This window comes from Gopherus evgoodei, chromosome 11 (genome assembly GCF_007399415.2).
Source record: "Gopherus evgoodei ecotype Sinaloan lineage chromosome 11, rGopEvg1_v1.p, whole genome shotgun sequence".
NCBI classification, from domain to species: Eukaryota; Metazoa; Chordata; order Testudines; family Testudinidae; genus Gopherus; species Gopherus evgoodei.
Window position 1 is genome coordinate 36295979 of NC_044332.1, and position 17262 is coordinate 36313240.

At 42.0% G+C, this 17262-nt stretch overlaps 2 protein-coding genes across 8 annotated transcripts in view; one reads left to right on the plus strand and one right to left on the minus strand.

The window, feature by feature from the left end:
• The first annotated feature begins 463 nt into the window (after window positions 1-463).
• LOC115659884 lies at window positions 464-17181 on the plus strand. Of its 3 annotated transcripts, none has more exons than XM_030580626.1 (2): window positions 464-5708; window positions 6663-9640. In XM_030580626.1, the coding sequence occupies exon 2, from the start codon at window positions 7666-7668 to the stop codon at window positions 8581-8583; it is 918 nt and encodes a 305-aa protein (XP_030436486.1). In that variant the 5' UTR covers window positions 464-5708; window positions 6663-7665; the 3' UTR covers window positions 8584-9640. The 3 variants fall into 3 exon arrangements, 1 of the variants encoding a protein (XP_030436486.1); XR_004002663.1 differs by lacking the exon at window positions 464-5708 and adding an exon at window positions 17107-17181 and having other exon boundaries at window positions 6476-9564; XR_004002662.1 differs by lacking the exon at window positions 464-5708 and adding an exon at window positions 10491-11962 and having other exon boundaries at window positions 6476-9559.
• The window catches only part of OSBPL6 (oxysterol binding protein like 6), a 182745-nt gene continuing 179501 nt past the window's right edge, over window positions 14019-17262 (minus strand). For all 5 annotated transcript variants that reach the window (XM_030580624.1, XM_030580622.1, XM_030580623.1 and 2 more), the window contains 3 exons: window positions 16425-16551; window positions 15564-15686; window positions 14019-14627 (listed from right to left, as the gene is read on the minus strand). In XM_030580624.1, the coding sequence (XP_030436484.1) occupies window positions 14519-14627; window positions 15564-15686; window positions 16425-16551 (359 nt within the window). In that variant the 3' untranslated portion in view covers window positions 14019-14518. The remainder of the gene's footprint in view (window positions 14628-15563; window positions 15687-16424; window positions 16552-17262) is intronic.

The following is a 17262-nucleotide window of genomic DNA, read 5'->3' on the forward strand; positions in this document are numbered from 1 at the left end:
AGTGTAGCCCAGGCCTTAGAGTGAGATTTGGCACAAATAGAGACTTGAGGGTGAAATCCTGGCCCCAGTGAAGTCAATGATAACTTTGCTGTTGACTTCAATGAAACCTGGATATCACCTTATGGACTTTTTCTTTTCATACCAGCCTAAAGGACTATGGGTCTGAGCTTACAAACATGCATGCACATGGACAACTGTATTCATGTAGTAATAGTCTTCAAAGTCAACAGTACTGCTCACATAGGTAAGGCTCTCTCTACACTCCACTGCAGTATGGATCAGGGCCTGAGCTGCCACGTGCACCAGAATGTTGTGCTCTAGCTGCCCAATGTGGATGCTGCTGGGGCAAACTAAATGGTACCCAGTTCGCACTAACATAGTCCTGTTTGAAGAGAACTACATAAATACAAACTAGGTACCTTTTAGTTCACACCAGCAGCATCCACACTGGGCAGCTAGAGCACAACGTTTTGGAGTGTGCTGCAGTTCATATCCCTGTAGACTGCCCTACGGCACAGTATAGACAAGCCCTAAAGTTACTCATGTATATTCATAGGACTGGGGCCTTGACCACGTAATGAGACAAGCCTGTTTTGTGGACTGACCTTACAGTCCTTTTTCAGACAACACGAACTAAATCAAAGGAGAGCTGTGTGCAATGACAGATTGCAGGAAGGAAGTTCTTTACATTTGTGGTGTACATTACTGAAAAAAGGACTGCTATAAATTATTTAAAATTTTTTTAGTAGTCTTAGTAGGACTTCACAAATCTGCCCTCTGCTGGTTTATACAGTTTAGTAGTCACACAAAATACAGTGTGCTATTCTCACTCCTCAGCAAAGAATTAATAGCAGAGTCTGTAAGGACATTTTGTATTATTAAAAATTCCTTATTTTAACAAACTATTCTATCGTACATTAAGAATTCTGATCAATGACAACTGTCAAAATAAAAAAAGATTTTGTGATGCATTATTCTTGGGGCCTTTTTTTAATTGTGTGTTCATCTCCTTGCTCATTCCTAACATTCAGAAATTTGAAATGAGTGTCCCTATTATTAATGGGAATCAGAGAGAGATTTTAATATGCCATACACTGGTTTTGTGCTAATTTTTTAAAGGATTTTTTCCTTTGGTGAATTACATAATGGTTATAATTAAACAAAATTAGGTCAGTGATAGCACCTGTAGGGTTCATAAAATGTACCTTTGCCTCATGAAGAATGGCATTAATGAAATATTGAGACATTTTTCCAAACTTGGTGCCTGAAATTATGCACTTAAATTAAAATCTGATTTTCAAAGGTTCTGAACAAACAAAACTTCTGTTCCTGCTAATCATGCTATCAGTTATACACATTCAGCTCAGACTGATGTCAGTGGAAGCTGTATACAGACTGGGGGTATTATATGCCCAAGTGATTAATGTGACAGTATTTAAGTAACGTAACAAAGAACGGTTCATTACTATTTTGGACACTATGGGCCAAATTCATCCATGGTGTAATGCTACTGAGGTGAATGGGTTTACGTTAGCACAATGAGATTAAAGACAGGTTATATAAATAGAAGGAATATGCAATCTTGCAACAATGAACAGTTCACCATTAGTCCATGCTTCTTTCTTTTAAAGTAAAAATAATATGTGAATGACTACAAGGTAAAAAAAATTCTTCATCAAAAACCTCCTAGACAAATACTTTATATCTCAAGCACTCACAGGAAAACAAAATGCTAAAAGAGGAACTATTACATTGACATATAAATGAACGAGCCCCATCCTGAGTGATGTTGAGTGCCTTCAACTCCCACTGAAGCCAATGGGCATTGCAGGTGCTCAGCACCTTCGAGGATCAGAATCCAAGCTTCCCAGTTGTTTTTACTTTCTACATGGTAAAGTTAAATTTTCTCTCTTTAAGGCTCTTTTGAAATTCTCACTGACGTTCTAATTAGTGATAAGCAAACCTCAAGACAGAGACAGCCTGAGCATTTTTTGATCACATCTGCAAATTTTAATTTTGCTAAGTCTCTCCAACCACAACACAATGAATTCCTATCCATCACTGTCAACCCACTTTGCACAATGCTAATTTCCAGATTATGGGTAGGGTGAGCCAGGTGGTTGTTTGAGATATGCCTCAGATATAATGGATGCGACATAAAAAGTGTGCGTATGTGTGTTTTGTTTGGTTCCCTTAGTCTTCTGCTGCAGAAGCGGAACCTATTGTTTGATCCTTTCAACCTTCGTGATCAGTTAACCTAGTTTTATAGTTCATTTGAAACAGACTTTTAAAATGAAAGCTGAGACTCTCTTTACATTTCTAGTGTCTACAATAAGGAGAGATCACAGCCTTCTGAGGGTCCCAAAGACCTCAACAGATTCTCAGATTCAGAAAGATCTGGATGAGCATTGTAATATCTGGGTGTTTATCTGAACTTTTGATAGAAGCTAAATGCACTGAGATATCTGCTCATCTCCAGCTGCTGTAAAAAGTCTCAGGCCAGACCCAAACATCGTACTTATACCTTTAATTTACTCTTTACAAACTGGACCCCATCAAACCCCATTACATTCCTACAGGGCTTATTCTCATTGTCTCTATGACCTATTCATTCTCAATTTCCCCTTAACCAGCTTCTCTTTCCTCTACTATTTTAGACTTCCCAGTTATCTTTGTCCTCGATGTAAATCTTGCTGTCAGCTGCTAATGTGATCCTAGACTCTATACTGCTTTTCTCTGGCATGGATTGTATTCTGAAGCACTTCAGGCAAACACTATGGACCCCAAGATCACAGTATTACAAAACACTGAAGGTACTACTAGTAGCATGAAAACTGGATGAGCATTTAAGGATGGAGAGGAGGTAGGGGGGCTACAATAGGTGTGTGGGAAGGGGAACAATTTATTCAGACAGACATATGGCCTGAAATACAGAATAGGGTAATAGTGACGTAAGGGGAAAGATGGGTAGGTGAGAAAAAAAATCATGACAGCTAAGACAGAAGAGAGAGGAAGGCAGTATTTCTGGATGGTTCAATATTTTCTTTGGAACTAGTCCTCCAAGCCCTAATGTAAACTCTTTTATCAAGGCTTCATCAGCAGTGTTTCTTACTGGAAATTCTTTATAATTTAAACTTCATATTCTTTATGCATCAATATTTTACAGCTACTAGCATGGCAGTAAGTGGAGTTCATTACTAGCTAGTTACTATGGCATACATTTCTTCGGTAAAGCAAAAGCATGAATTGAGGCAAAAACAAGGTACTATACCTTCTTCTTCGAGCGCTGGTCGCTATATGGATTCCAAATGTGGGTGTGCATGTGAGCCATGCGCTGGAGCCGAAAGACTCTGTAGCAGTGTCTATTGACCTGCACATGCACTGTTCGTCCACCTCATGTTTGCAGCTACAACAGGCCGTGCAGTTCAACATTGTTCAACTTCCCTCTTACAGCCACATGGCTAGAGTCAGAACCCGTCCATTCGCACTCCCAGCTTCGTGAGTGATTTCTTCTCTGTTTGCTATGTGTAGATATTTGTATATTGTTGTTCATAGTGTTACCTAGTTGTACTCAGTTGTGGATTAACACAAAGGCCCACAAGACTCAAGCCCAGGGGCCCAGCCAATTTGGGGGCCCCCAGAAAAATCTTTATAATAGATCCATAAATACTGCTATAATCCAGAATCTAATTAGTGATTTTTTTCTTGTTGCTTTCCTGGGTTTTTTCCCCCTTTTTTAAAAGCCATTTTTTGTGTAGTTTGTTGTTGTAAATCAAGTATCGTAGTACAACTCAGGCACTGTAAGTAGATATATTTAAATATACTGTGGGCCATCTATACCGTATGCAAAGGACTTCTATTTTTTGGTACTTAAAAATTTGTTTCTTTTTAGCTGTTTTTGAATTTTAAGTACATAAGCTAAAATATTTTTCCAGGGCTTTTGCTTTTAAATGTACTGTAATATGTACAATTCTTTTTCTGTTACTTGTCAACAAACTTTGAGACACTCCTGTTGCAATATGCAAATAACTTGCTGCACGATTGGTCAGATGCCAACAGTTTCCGTTAGAATTGACAGAGAATAAAAAAGAATCTTACCGCCACTGTATTTGTTTATGAAATCCACAGTATGGATAAGTGTCACTTAAGGAGAAGTGCTAAGAGAAAGCTGAAACAAGCAAAAGAGGTTAAAGAAGTTGCTTTGCTACAAAAGATACCAACAATAAATCAATACTTCAAGGAGAAACAGTGGATAAAGAGGAAAACATTGGTCTGGCGGACACTATTGCTAACAGTGGTAGCCTTGGCCTTCAAGAGGAGGAAACTATAGATCAGGACCTGCCAGAGGCAGGCAAGCCAGGACTGAGTTATACTGGTGAGACAAATGCAATACAAGCAGATGAATTTAGCAACAATCCTGCGTTGTGGAATAACATTGATGAAAGTTTCAGGAGTTCTTTTGGATTGCTATGGGTTCAGCTGCTTTTTGTCAAAACAAAAACATTAAAAAATTCTCTGCTTCTGCTCAAGTGATTGGACAGAAGATGTGTTGGCTGTCTGAAGATCTATTCTCTTGTCAGCCGCACAACAGTGAACTTGTTATGTGAGACTGGCTTATTTACTCACTGGAAATGTTTACTGCTTTGCCCGCAAACTTCTTTCAATCAAAACACATGCCTTTATCGAATGATTGAGTGATTGGAAACACCATGAACATTTTTCTGAACATGAGAAAAGCTTGGACCACTGAAATTGTATGCTGGCATGGATACGGCATGCAAAGGCAACAGGTACAGTTGATGTGGGCCTCGCTCAGCAGTTTCAGGCAGAATGTCAGTACTGTAGAGATGTCTTTAACCACGTTGTAGCAGTTATTAAGTTCTTAAGTGAGCATGGACTCACATTCCATGGTCACAATGGCATAACTTTGGGACCCTGTTCTTAAAAGGGTTTAAAATGACCAGCTTGCAGTTACAGAAAAGCGACTGAATGCAGTAATTCAGTTACTGCAATCACTAGAATCATTTCTGGCTTCTCTATGAGAAGAATTTGAGAATTTTGAAAATGCTGCTAAAAACACATGCAAGACTCTTTCACAGAAATATCCAAGTGATCTGACTCATTCTCAAAAACAAAAACAGTTAGCAGATAACTTGGAAGAACCTGAGGTTTTACTTGAGGGAAGTCAAAAGTTTCACATTGAGACTTTTTCTGTTGTAATCGATCAGTTATTAAGCTTGTCTTCATCACCAACTGGATGCCTGCCTATAGGTTGTTGAACGACTGCTTTGGAGTACTATTTGAAAACAAATTGCTGGACATTTCTGACATTCACAAGTGTGCAGCTCAACTTGCTGCAGTTTACCCCAGTGACTTGGAACAAAATTTTCCCAGTGAACTCAGACAGTTCAAATTCTTTGTACAAATGAAAGTTTTAAGGCAAAGTGACCTTCAATCAACATTCCTTAATGTGAATGTTGCTCTCAGAATTTTCCTGACCCTACCAGTTACAAATTGTGAACAAGAATGTACATTTTCGAAGATGGCAAGGATAAAAAATGAACTGAGATCAACAATGCACTAAAAACATCTGAATGCATTATCTCTAATGGCAGCTGAGTCAGAACTGGTTTGACAAATGGCCTGTGACGACATTATACATGATTTTTCCTACCTCAAAACTCGGAAGAAAACGATCATTTAAAAAGGTAAGACATATCTTATATCATGTTTTATTTATTTGTATTTTTGGTCACATAATGTGATAGTATTATTAAAATGTAAATTTAATGGGCATATAAAAGAGAGACATTTACAGTATATTAAGTGTAGCACATTTTTCCACTGCTATATAAAGATGTTCTTGGGAATGACACGCAAAGTCTGCCTGTAATTAGTTTGCTAAGCTTCTCTCAGTTTAATAGATGGTGATAAAAGGGATCTTTGATGGGATAAAAGTCACAGAATCAAAATAATAACAAAATGCAATCTCTTTAAAAGGAATGTGAAACTTTAAGGGCACTTTAAGTCAGAAAATAATCAATCCGAAAACGTGAAATAATAAATGGATTACAGAGGGTTTGTTTAAATAATTATTCAAATAAATATAGTATTTCGTTGTTTAATGTTTCAGGCCTGATAAACAATTGACACATACAGTGTGTTGTTTAATTTAATTAAGATAAGGTATTGGTGAACTTGTATTAGAGACTATTGGTTTGGCCTGTATGTTTTTCTTGTAGTTTAGCACTGTGAGAAATGTAAAAAAATGTTTCAATGTTCCATTGCTACCATAATAATGGGGAGGACACTCACAGGTGTTAATAGTTCTTGAATAAGAGTCTACAAGATCACTAAAATGTTAACATTATTTCATTTTGAGTTATTTTACATATATTTTACCATATTAATTTTCTATGTAGAAAAATTGAACTGTTAATTTAGGCATACTGAATTAGGATATGATTTGCTTTATTATAATGCAGTGTGTAGACACTGAATGGGGTCTTTGTGTTAATGCATTTTGATACATTCGTGTTTTCAACGGAGTATGGAGGACCCAAATGTTCTTTGTGCCCAGGGCCCCAATAAATCTTAGTCCACCTCTGGTTGTAGCTTCCAGTTCATAGATACTTGGTGTAGTTTTCTTTCTTTACCCCCAGAGGTGGAGGAAACCCCAAATGGAACAATGCCCCAGAATCCAGGCTTCAAGAAAGGTGTCACCTGCCCGCACTCATTTTCACCAGGGCTGCACTGCTCAGGGCAGCCCACATCGCCAACCAATGTGCAACCTGTAAATCCTTCCTGCCACGGAAGCAGGAGGCCCAAGAACTTTGACTTTGGGAGTTCCTCATGGAGGAGGCCATGCGCCCGTGGGCGTGTTCCCATATGAAACTGCCGATGCACCGTCTGTCACAGACAGTTAGTGCTCCACTGAGCCTCTCTCAGGCACAGATCCCAATGGTACTGAGAACATCGGACAAGCCAGCCATGAGCAGAAGAAACAGGGCCATGGGCATAAGGGCAGATCCCTGTCCAGGACTGCCCAAAAATGCAGCATTGCCTCCCCAAGCAGTGCCAGGTTGGGGAAGAAGTCACATGTTGACCCGGCTGCTCCAACTCCCAAGCTCCCCTGGCTCAAGGGTAAGGACAAGCACCTGTGGAAGCTCTGATTATTGCACTGGCACCTGCACGCCTACTGCCTGTACCGCCAATGCTGCCTGGAGCCTCGGGGTCATCCCATGCAACTCCTTGTACTCCTAGCCGCCTTAACCTGCTGATGTCTACTGAAGAACTGCTACTCCTGTACCCTGGTTCTCCTCTGCTTCCCACTGACCATCTCCGTCCTGCCTGGCAGATAAACCATTACTGCTGCTGTCTGAGTGGTGCATCCCTTTTCCCCACCTCGACCCTCTGGTACCAATGGCACCACCATTGCCAGAACCATCCTCCAACTTCGAGGGCTTCATTCTCGCCAGCCCCCCAACAGAATTCATAGCCATGGCACATACCTCCTCACTTGCCCCGGCTTATGACCCTGGTGCGAACCACCCATGCTCGGAGACCTTTACTACTGGGCACCTTAAGATCCTTACCAAGAGTGCCCTGCCTTGTTTGTAGCTTCGTACCAGCTGTCCCCAGTGTGCCCACTGGTGCCCTCTGTGCATGAGAAGGAGGAAGGAGAGATGGAAATGGTACTGCCAGTTCTCACAGAGGCCTGTTCCTTCCCAGATGAGGCGCTCATTCCAACTGCTCTGTCCCCACCAGACGACCACCGCCAATATCAGGCGTTATTTACACTTGCACTCCTGTTGGAGGAGGTCCAGGACACCCAGCATCAACAGCCGGACATCCTCCAATGCCAGGGACCCTCATGGATGGCTCTCCCCATTAACAAGGCTATCCTGCAACCGGCTCAGATGGTATGACATACCTTTGCCTCCTGCACCCACGCCCCGAAGAGGGCAGAAAGATGGTACTTTGTCCCCACCCAGGGCGTGGAGTTTCTCTTTACTCACCCACACCCAACTCCTTGGTGGTCTGGTTGGTGGCTCTCAACATAAAGGACGCCTATTTCCACATCGATATTCAGCCAGCCCATCGAAAGTTGCTCCGCTTCACACTGGGGCACAGCCCTTACCAATTTCAGGTCCTGCCTTTCGGCACAGCAATGACTCCAAATTCTTCGCTGTCATAGCAACACAGATGTGCAGCCTTGGCCACTCTAGTTTTCTTTACCTGGACAAATGGCTCCTTGCTGCACTCCTCCACCCCTGCCTACTCTCTGCCATCTTCCCTCTCCATCCATCTCTCGGGGTCTGCTTCAACAAGGAGAAGTCAGTCCTTATCCCTACCCAGATGATCAACTTTACCGGGGCATGGCTCGATTCCATCGCAGCATGGGTCTTCCTTCCAGCGGACCACTTCATCACCATCATGAATCAAACTGCTGGCCTGTGCTGCAACCCCCACATCACTATCCACTGCTGCCTCCCTCTTCTTGGACATCTGACAGTATGCACCTCGGTCATGCCACATGCCCGTCTTCACGTGTTGCCTTCAGCTTGGCTCCTCTCTGTCTAAAGACAACGTGACCACCTGGACAGCAAGATCCTGATTCCCCAGCCGGCACTACTGTCCTTCATCTGGTGGACCAACTCTACCCACCTGCTGGTCAGTACTCCCTTCAAGCCAGGATCACAAAAGACGCCTCCCTCACGGGTGAGGGTGCTCTCTAGGAAGCCACACTGCACGGGGCATCTGGATGCCTCGAGAAGCCAGGATGCACGTAAACCTCATAGAACTGCGGGCAGTCTATCTCACCCACCAGACATCTCTTCCCCACATACAGGCCAAACACATCCAAATGTTCTCTAACAACATTGCAGTGGTGGTCTACATCAAAAAACAGTCAGCGCCAGAACTCCCTCCCTCTATTCAGAGTCCATCCATCTCTCAAACTAGGATATCAAACATCATCACACTCCAGGCTATGTATCTTCCTGGCACCCACCAATGCGCTCAGTATGATTCTCTGCCTGAACCACGAGTGGGAACTGCACGACAACATCCTGTGGTACCTTTTCCACAAGTGGGGCACACAGCAATTGGATTTCTCTGCCACTTGCGAGAATCACAAACTTCCGCTTTACTGTTCCAGGGGAGCTGCCTTTCCTCCCATATCCTCCTCCCGCAAATCCTATGCAAGATTTGCTGGACTCGAGCCCTATTTTGGCCCCGTCAGGTTTGGTTCATGGACCTCCTGAACCTCTCCACCCAAACACCACTCTGCCTCCACGCACTACCAGATCTCCTCACGCAGGACCGGGGCCAACTCCAACATCCCAAACCTGACCCTCTTCACCTCACAGCTTGTTTTTTGGATGGAGTTTGGAGATAGACAGTGCATGCTCCATCTGTGTGCGACGTATCCTCAACCAAAGAACTGGGCATCCACCGGGACCTGCTTGTGATGTTACTGACATGAACTGCGACCGTATAGATCATCGTTGCAACCAAAGTCCTATAGTTGCACCAAACCTTGTACAAAGGAGGTCAGGTAAGGTGTCTATGGAAAAGTTGTAATTTGCTGTTTATGATTATGCTGATATTACCTCTTACACCTCCTCCAGCTGCTTCTCTCAAGCCTCCATCACCTCTTTCTTCTCTGAGCTGAGGTGATGGAGGCTTGAGAGAAGCAAGAACTCAGCTGAGGTGAGCTGAACAGGCTGGATTTGAATCTTGTTAAAAATAGCTTGACATTCCTCAAGCTAAACACTGTTGCCCATACTGTTTGGATTCAGAGTCAGACAGCTTGCCTTCCTCACTGGAGGAGGGGCTGAGGGAAGAGGAAGAGGAATCAAAGGACTCATATCTACTGGATTTTTTGTCCTTTTTCTTTCCCTTTATTGACTTTTTAACCTTTTTAGTGCACTGTGGGAGCGCTGAAGCTTTGGTGAGGCCTTTTGTGGCTTACCTTTCTCAGGATCTGGAGCCATCTCAAGAGGTCTTCTTCATAATCCTCCCCTATTTGGTACCATTTCCCAGAGGGAATTCTTGTCCAACCCTTCCTGGTTAGCTTGGGAGGAAGGGCCCTGCTTCTTTCCCCAAGGTGCTCACTATCCACTTTAAGAATTGGATGGAGGGACTGGTGGCCTGCAAGCCTCTCCTCTTTGTTCTGCAAGAGTTTTCTATTACTTACCTCTGAGACAAGTGGTCAGGGTCCTCCTTGCTTTTAGAGCTTCCTCCTGCTCTACACCGAGGGTTTTAGTACATTTTTCCTTGGCTGAAGCCACAGTTGCCTTGGTGGGAAAAAGACCCCACCTAGCTTTTTGACTAGTAGCCCTCAGCCCTAATTAAATTAGGGTTGGTTGGCTGGGTGCAGGCTGGGCATAACTCACTGTCTGCCGAGCCTGGGAAGGCTGCCTTACAAACAGAGCATTGCTTGGCTTTAACCCTGTGTTTTCTTGGCTGCTTTGGCATGCTTACAGAGTGGCAGAAAAGCCAACAGGGAAATGTTGCAGTGGATGCTCAGAGAGGGTTAACCTACTGAAGATGTAACTGACCCAGGAAGGAGGAGGAAAGGGGGCAGGAGAACACTGCTCCCCACTGCCCCAAAACTGGGCAGAAACAACTCAAATTGAAAGGTAAGGGCGAGCGCAAGAGAAACCAACACCATCTGTTGCCATGGAGGCAAAGAATCTGGCGGTAAGAAGGAGCACAGGGATCCTGTCCAGAGCATGAGACACCAAAGCACTGAACTGCCTCCACAAAGCTGCAGAGAAAGAAGAGAAGCCCAGATGTCCAGAATTGTGGGAAATGCTGAGCTGCAGAAAAAGTAAATATACTGTGTATATGCAAAAAGACTTGAGATGTGTACAGATGTGAGACATGTGTACACACAGAAGTGTTATCAGGACATTCAGAAGACGTATATAGGTAAATGTAATTTATTTAAACACCAGATGCATTAATAGAAGACTAGATCCTATAGTATGGAATACAATTTTTTTATCTAATAAAACTTTCTTTAATAATATTTGCCCTCTGCAGTTATGCATTTCAGTCATTTTTTCAGATAGAAAGTGCCCAGCCTCCTTCCATAGACATTTAACTGTGGGATAAAAACATTTAAGAGTCCTGTTTCTTAATCAAAAACTACAAAATCACTTTATGAAAAACTAAAAGTTAATTTTGCATAAAAACTATTTTGACAATACAAAAAGCCATTAACGCAGCATGCGTGAGTGCTTCCACTCCTCCTCCAAACAAATTCAGCTAAGAAATTCAAGTTGGGAGTGGGCACAGACAAACAGACCAGTAAAGAATATGGTGTGCATGACAGAAAGTGCCTGTTATGTTTATATTGCTATCCTACTTCTGGAGAGAAAACTTCCTGTGAAATCTTTCTGTGTTTCTAACATTGTTGCAAAGCTACAGGGAATTCTAATTGTATAAACAGTTATGGGGAAATGTGAGAAAGTGTGAGGCCATGTCAAATCAATGGCACATATGATAAATATATCACAGCATTAGGCATGTTGGATATGAATTTTCTGACTAGCAACCCAGATGCATTTACCAAAACTGTCACAAAGTTAGCTAGTTTTCCTGTTTGAGTCTGATTACACAACCAGCTTCGCAAAGCTAAAGCATATACAGCAGGTCACTTTCCCTTCTCATCCATTTAGGTGGATTTTATTTTTAATAATACATAATCACCAGTATTCAGAATATGAATAAAATCTGCCGCTCACACAAGCCTAAGAATACATATTTTAAAATGACTTATTGGATATCTTCATGTGTTGCTTAAGGCATGAACAATGTCATATGAATGGGAACAGCTTCCAGAAAAGCATTATGTCTTTTTGACAAGGCCAGTCCAAGCACATCACACTGAGGCCTGGTCTACACTACGCGTTTAAATCGAATTTAGCAGCGTTAAACCGATTTAACCCTGCACCCGTCCACACAACGAGGCCCTTTATATCGATATAAAGGGCTCTTTAAACCGGTTTCTGTACTCCTCCCCAACAAGAGGAATAGTGCTGAAATCGGTATTGCCATGTCGGATTAGGGTTAGTGTGACCACAAATTGACAGTATTGACCTCCGGGCAGTATCCCACAGTGCACCATTGTGACCGCTCTGGAAAGCAATCTGAACTCGGATGCACTGGCCAGGTAGACAGGAAAAGCCCCGCAAACTTTTGAATTGCATTTCCTGTTTGCCCAGTGTGGAGCTCTGATCAGCACGGGTGGCCATGCAGTCCCAAATCCAAAAAGAGATCCAGCATGGACCGTACGGGAGATACTGGATCTGATCGCTGTATGGGGAGACAAATCTGTTCTATCAGAGCTCCATTACAGAAGACAAAATGACAAAGCATTTGAAAAAATCTCCAGGCTATGATAGACAGAGGCCACAGCAGGGACTCAGCACAGTGCTGCGTGACAAGCGTAACGGAAAGCCAAAGAATCAAAGGGACGGTCATGGAGGGAGGGAGGGGGGACTGAGGACTCCAGCTATCCCACAGTCCCCGAAAAGCATTTGTGTTCTAGGCATTGGGAGCTCAGCCAAAAGGGTCAAAAACATTGTCCGGGGTGGTTCAGGGTATATGTCGTCAATTTACCCCCCCACCCCCCCGTGAAAGAAAAGGGAAAAAAATCATTTCTTGCCATTTTTCAATGTCGCTGTATGTCTACTGCATGCTGCTGGTAGATGCGGTGCTGAACAGCAGCATCCCCTCCCCTTCCTTTTCTGATGGCAGATGGTACAAAATGGTGGAAAACCATCATCAGCCCATGAGTGCTCCTGGCTGGCCTTGGTGAGGTCGGCCGGGGCGCCTGGGTAAAAATGGGAATGACTCCCTGTCATTCCTGGCATACGGTACGACATGCTGGGTAACCGTCCTCATCATAGCAACTGGAGCCTGAGCTCCATCAGCCCCCGCCCCCTTTCATGTCTAAAGAAAAGATTCTGTACTCCCTGGACTATCATAGCAGCGAGAGGCTGCGCTCCTCTCCCCACCACCCTTTAATGTCCTGCCTGGACTATCATAGCAGCTGGAGCGGCCTCCCCCTCATTTTATCTTGCTAAAAAGTCAGTGTTTCTTATTCCTGCATTCTTTATTACTTCATCACACAAATGGGGGACACTTCCATGGTAGCCCAGGAGGGGTGTGGGAAGAGGGAAACAACGGGTGGGGTTGTTGCGGGGCACCCCCTAGAATGGCATGCAGCTCATCAATTCTGCGGGATCTCTGGGGCTCTGACCCGGAGCGGCTGTGCTCTCTGGCTCTCTAGTAGACTTGTCCCATATTCTAGGCAGGACTGACTCTATTTTTAGACAAAACATAAAGAAGGGAATGACCCAGGGAGTCATTCCCATTTTTGTCCATGCACCCCTGCTGACCTCAGCGAGGCCAGCCAGGAGCACCCAAGACAGCAGCAGACAGTAAAAAATGATTGATAACCGTCATCACCAATTTCCAATTGCAAACAGTACAAAATGATTGATAACCGTCATCTCATCGCTAATTTACAATGGCAGACGGTGCAATAGGGATACTAACTATCTCTGCTACCTTGCAAAGGCAAATGAATGCTGCTGTGTAGCACTGCAGTACTGCCTCTGTCAGCAGCATCCAATACACATACAGTGACAGTGACAAAAGGCAAAACAGGCTCCTTGGTTGCCATGCTATGGCGTCTGCCAGGGCAATCCAGGGAAAAAAGGTGCGAAATGATTGTCTGCCGTTGCTTTCACGGAGGAAAGATTGAGTGATGACATTTACCCAGAATTACCTGCGACACTGTTTTTGCACCATCATGCATTGGGATCTCAATCCAGAATTCCAATGGGCAGGGGAGACTGCGGGAACTATGGGATAGCTACGGGATAGCTACCCACAGTGCAACACTCCAGAAATCGATGCTAGCCTCGGTACATGGACGCACACCACCGAATTAATGTGCTTAGTGTGGCCGTGTGCACTCGACTTTATATAATCTGTTTTACAAAACCGGTTTATGTAAAATCGGAATAATCCCGTAGTGTAGACATACCCTAAAGGACTAGCCTTAAGCCGGAAATGATAAGACTGTTGTAACACAAGAGTTTTTAACAAAATAAGTTAGAACAAAATGTTTTTTCTTTCATTTTGTTTGTTTGTTGTTACTCTCAATGTTTGTTTTAAGCACCAGTTGCAGTTTTGTGTATTACAACCTCTTCCGAGCAACTTTGGATAACGAATCTGCTTCCTTTGTTTTGCATTTTTAATACATGAAACTTTAAAGGTTATTTTTAAATGGCTGCTGCAAAATAAAAAGGATCCAAAAGTGGTCAGGGACCTGGTCTAATGCACTTTCGAAAGTCCATTATAAAGATGAATATAAAAGCGAATGGTAGGTTTTCTGTAGACTCACAAACCACACTTAGCTATAAGAAACATATTGTGCATAGTTATTAATTTTTTCTTCAGAGAGTGATATGTTTATGAGATCTACATTCTCAGTTTACCAGAGTATGGGGGTTTCTACTTTACTAAAGCCAGGATCCTTTCGCAGTTCCCAATAGGTGTCATTAGAAACCCAGCTCTCTCTTTGATTGGCATCGATAACTTTTCTGCAAAAGCAAAAAAAAAAAAGACAAAACAAACCCAGATGAAAATTGTCTTAATAAAGGTTTGATTTACTATTTTAAAAGGATACAGCATAAACATCAGCAATTTAAAAATAAAACAATTTCATAACCTGTGTTAAAAGTGAAGGCATTTTAGAACTTCTAAGGATCCAGTTCTACCATCTGATTTATACAACCCTGCACCCATGTGAAGCCCTATTGACTTCAATGGACTCTGTGTGTGTGTGTATGGGTCCAATCATGTAGACCAGTTTGGAAGATGGGAGCCTAATTTACTTCCACCATTTATGCTGCTCGTTTCCTTTCTGCATTTCACTGATTTCCTACAATAAAATTATGCCAATCAGTTTCACCAGTTAAGGGAATGTTTTAATTAAAACAAACAAACAAAAAAACCACACGACTTTTCCCCACAAAAACAAAACAAAAACCAGAGTAATACAATTTGAAAAACTACCTTAAAAATTCTGTTCAAATCATTTTAAACCTTCCCCACCACCACTTTTTATTTTTTTTTTAATACACAGCTAAATTTAGGACAAACATGAGTTGACACATTCCTTCTGGAACTTCCTTCTCCACTGTTAAACTTGAGGCACATTGGCAGGGTGATATGAAGAAAATTTGTAAGGCTGTTGCCTATGTCTTACTTCTCTTGTGGACTAACAGGGACCGTCGGCTTCCTAGTTTGGTTAGTCAGTATTCAATTCATTTAAAAATATGTTACAATTGCCTCAGACAGGACTCAGCACTCTGAAAGTATTTCTTGAAATTGGATTGTTTCCATCTTTTCACTTCTTTATTATACTACTCTGGCCCTGCCTATTTAAGAGGCAGATGCCCTCTGCGTTGTCCTCTTATGTTGATGGCTGCACAGAAAACAAATTATAGACTTATTACTGAAATTGCTTTACTCACTTAAAAAATTTTGGTTTGTATTCAATGTTATTCTCCTCCATGTTTCGCCTTCGACTTCTCTGGAGTTCCTCTATTCTTTGCTTTTCTGTGGCTGCTGCTTCTATATTTCCTTCTTCCAAAAGTCTATACAGATAACAACGGATCTTTTAGTAAATATACAATCTCATCGTTCTGTAACAACATTGCCAGAAAAACATTCATCCTAGAAAACAAGGCCAGCAGCCTTGAAAAGCTCTTTGTTCTTGAAAAGAGCTATTGAGTTCTATGCACCTGCTTTAAGGCCAGAGCCAATTAAAAAAGAAATAGTAAAATTATTTAATTTATACTTCGGAGTCTGAAATATAATTTCTTAGTCTTGTTTACATTTTCAGCTCCTCAGAGCAAGCTCCCTACTCTCTGCACAAACAACAGGACAGGATCCTTCCCTAGCATGCAAGAGAATGCTAAGAAACAAGAATTGCTGATATGCTGGCTCACCAGCTACATATGCATGAGCTATAGTAAGGCATGTGCATCTCTCCAGCTGTCATATGATACTGCCAACAGCAAGTACTACCAATGGGCAAACGTTGCTTCTATTCACGGGAGAAGGAAAGGACATACCAGAGCATGTATTTGCTGGAAATTTCTGGAATTCTGCCTCTGCCAGAAGAATTCCCATAGCACCAGGATCTCTGTATGCTTCCCTTTCCTGAGCTGGATAAGCCAAGATTTTTATCATAATATTTAATATTTTCTTTTCTAGCAGAATCTAAGGCATAGCACATATTATAGTGCAGATCTGGGCAAAATTCGATGCTGGGGTTCAAACTCTGCCATAAAACAATCATAAATATTAAACATATAAATGATATTTCTTGCCTCTGATCTGGCCTGAATCGTGCATCTGTTGCTGGAAGAATATCTTTCAATACAGGATCTAACTCATTGAGTTCAATAGCAAACCTTGTAAAGCCATAATAACGTTCATAGTGGGTTGGCATGGAGCCTGTATAAACATATTTGAGAAAGATAATGCTTATTTTACTATTTTTATAAAACACACACATAGAGCCCAATGAATTTATAAAGCTATAACAGCCAATAAAATATTTATACATTCTAATTCCTTTATTTGACATCATTTTAAAATGTATCAAATATTATTTTCTAGGTAGAACATCTTTCATTTAATATTAATGGTAACTTATTACATAGTAGAGTTATGTACATAACAGATCAAGACTTTTAAAATCTCTCTTTCCTTTTGGGAAATATCTGAAATATCTCTTCTTTCAAGTTAAAAATAGAAAAGTCTCCATAAAAGCAAATGTATTGGGTCTCCCTCCAAATGTTGGTACCTAAACAGGTTCATAGGGCGTGATTCATCATTTCCCTACATCTCCTCTCCACCAGTGCGAAGTGGGTGTAAAATGCCATCAAATTAGAATAGGGACTGTTATATACTCTGTGATATTATCTGATAAAAGATGACCATGCAGATCATTGCTGCCATCACTCTTATATAATTGCAACAAATCTTGCATAAAATGTGGCATTTGAGATCTCTATGGAAAGGTTATGATTCACTGAATATGATTATGCTATCTTTATGCATGTATCATTTTTGTATTTCAAGTTATGCGTATTGGCTCTATACCTGGATTTCTCATATTTTTGGTGCTGGGGTAACACCCACAAGGTATTTATCCTGCACATC

Coding starts and splice junctions, on each gene's coding strand:
- LOC115659884 (XM_030580626.1), top strand. CDS start 7,666: ATGAGAAGGAGGAAGGAGAGATGGAAATGGTACTGCCAGTTCTCACAG.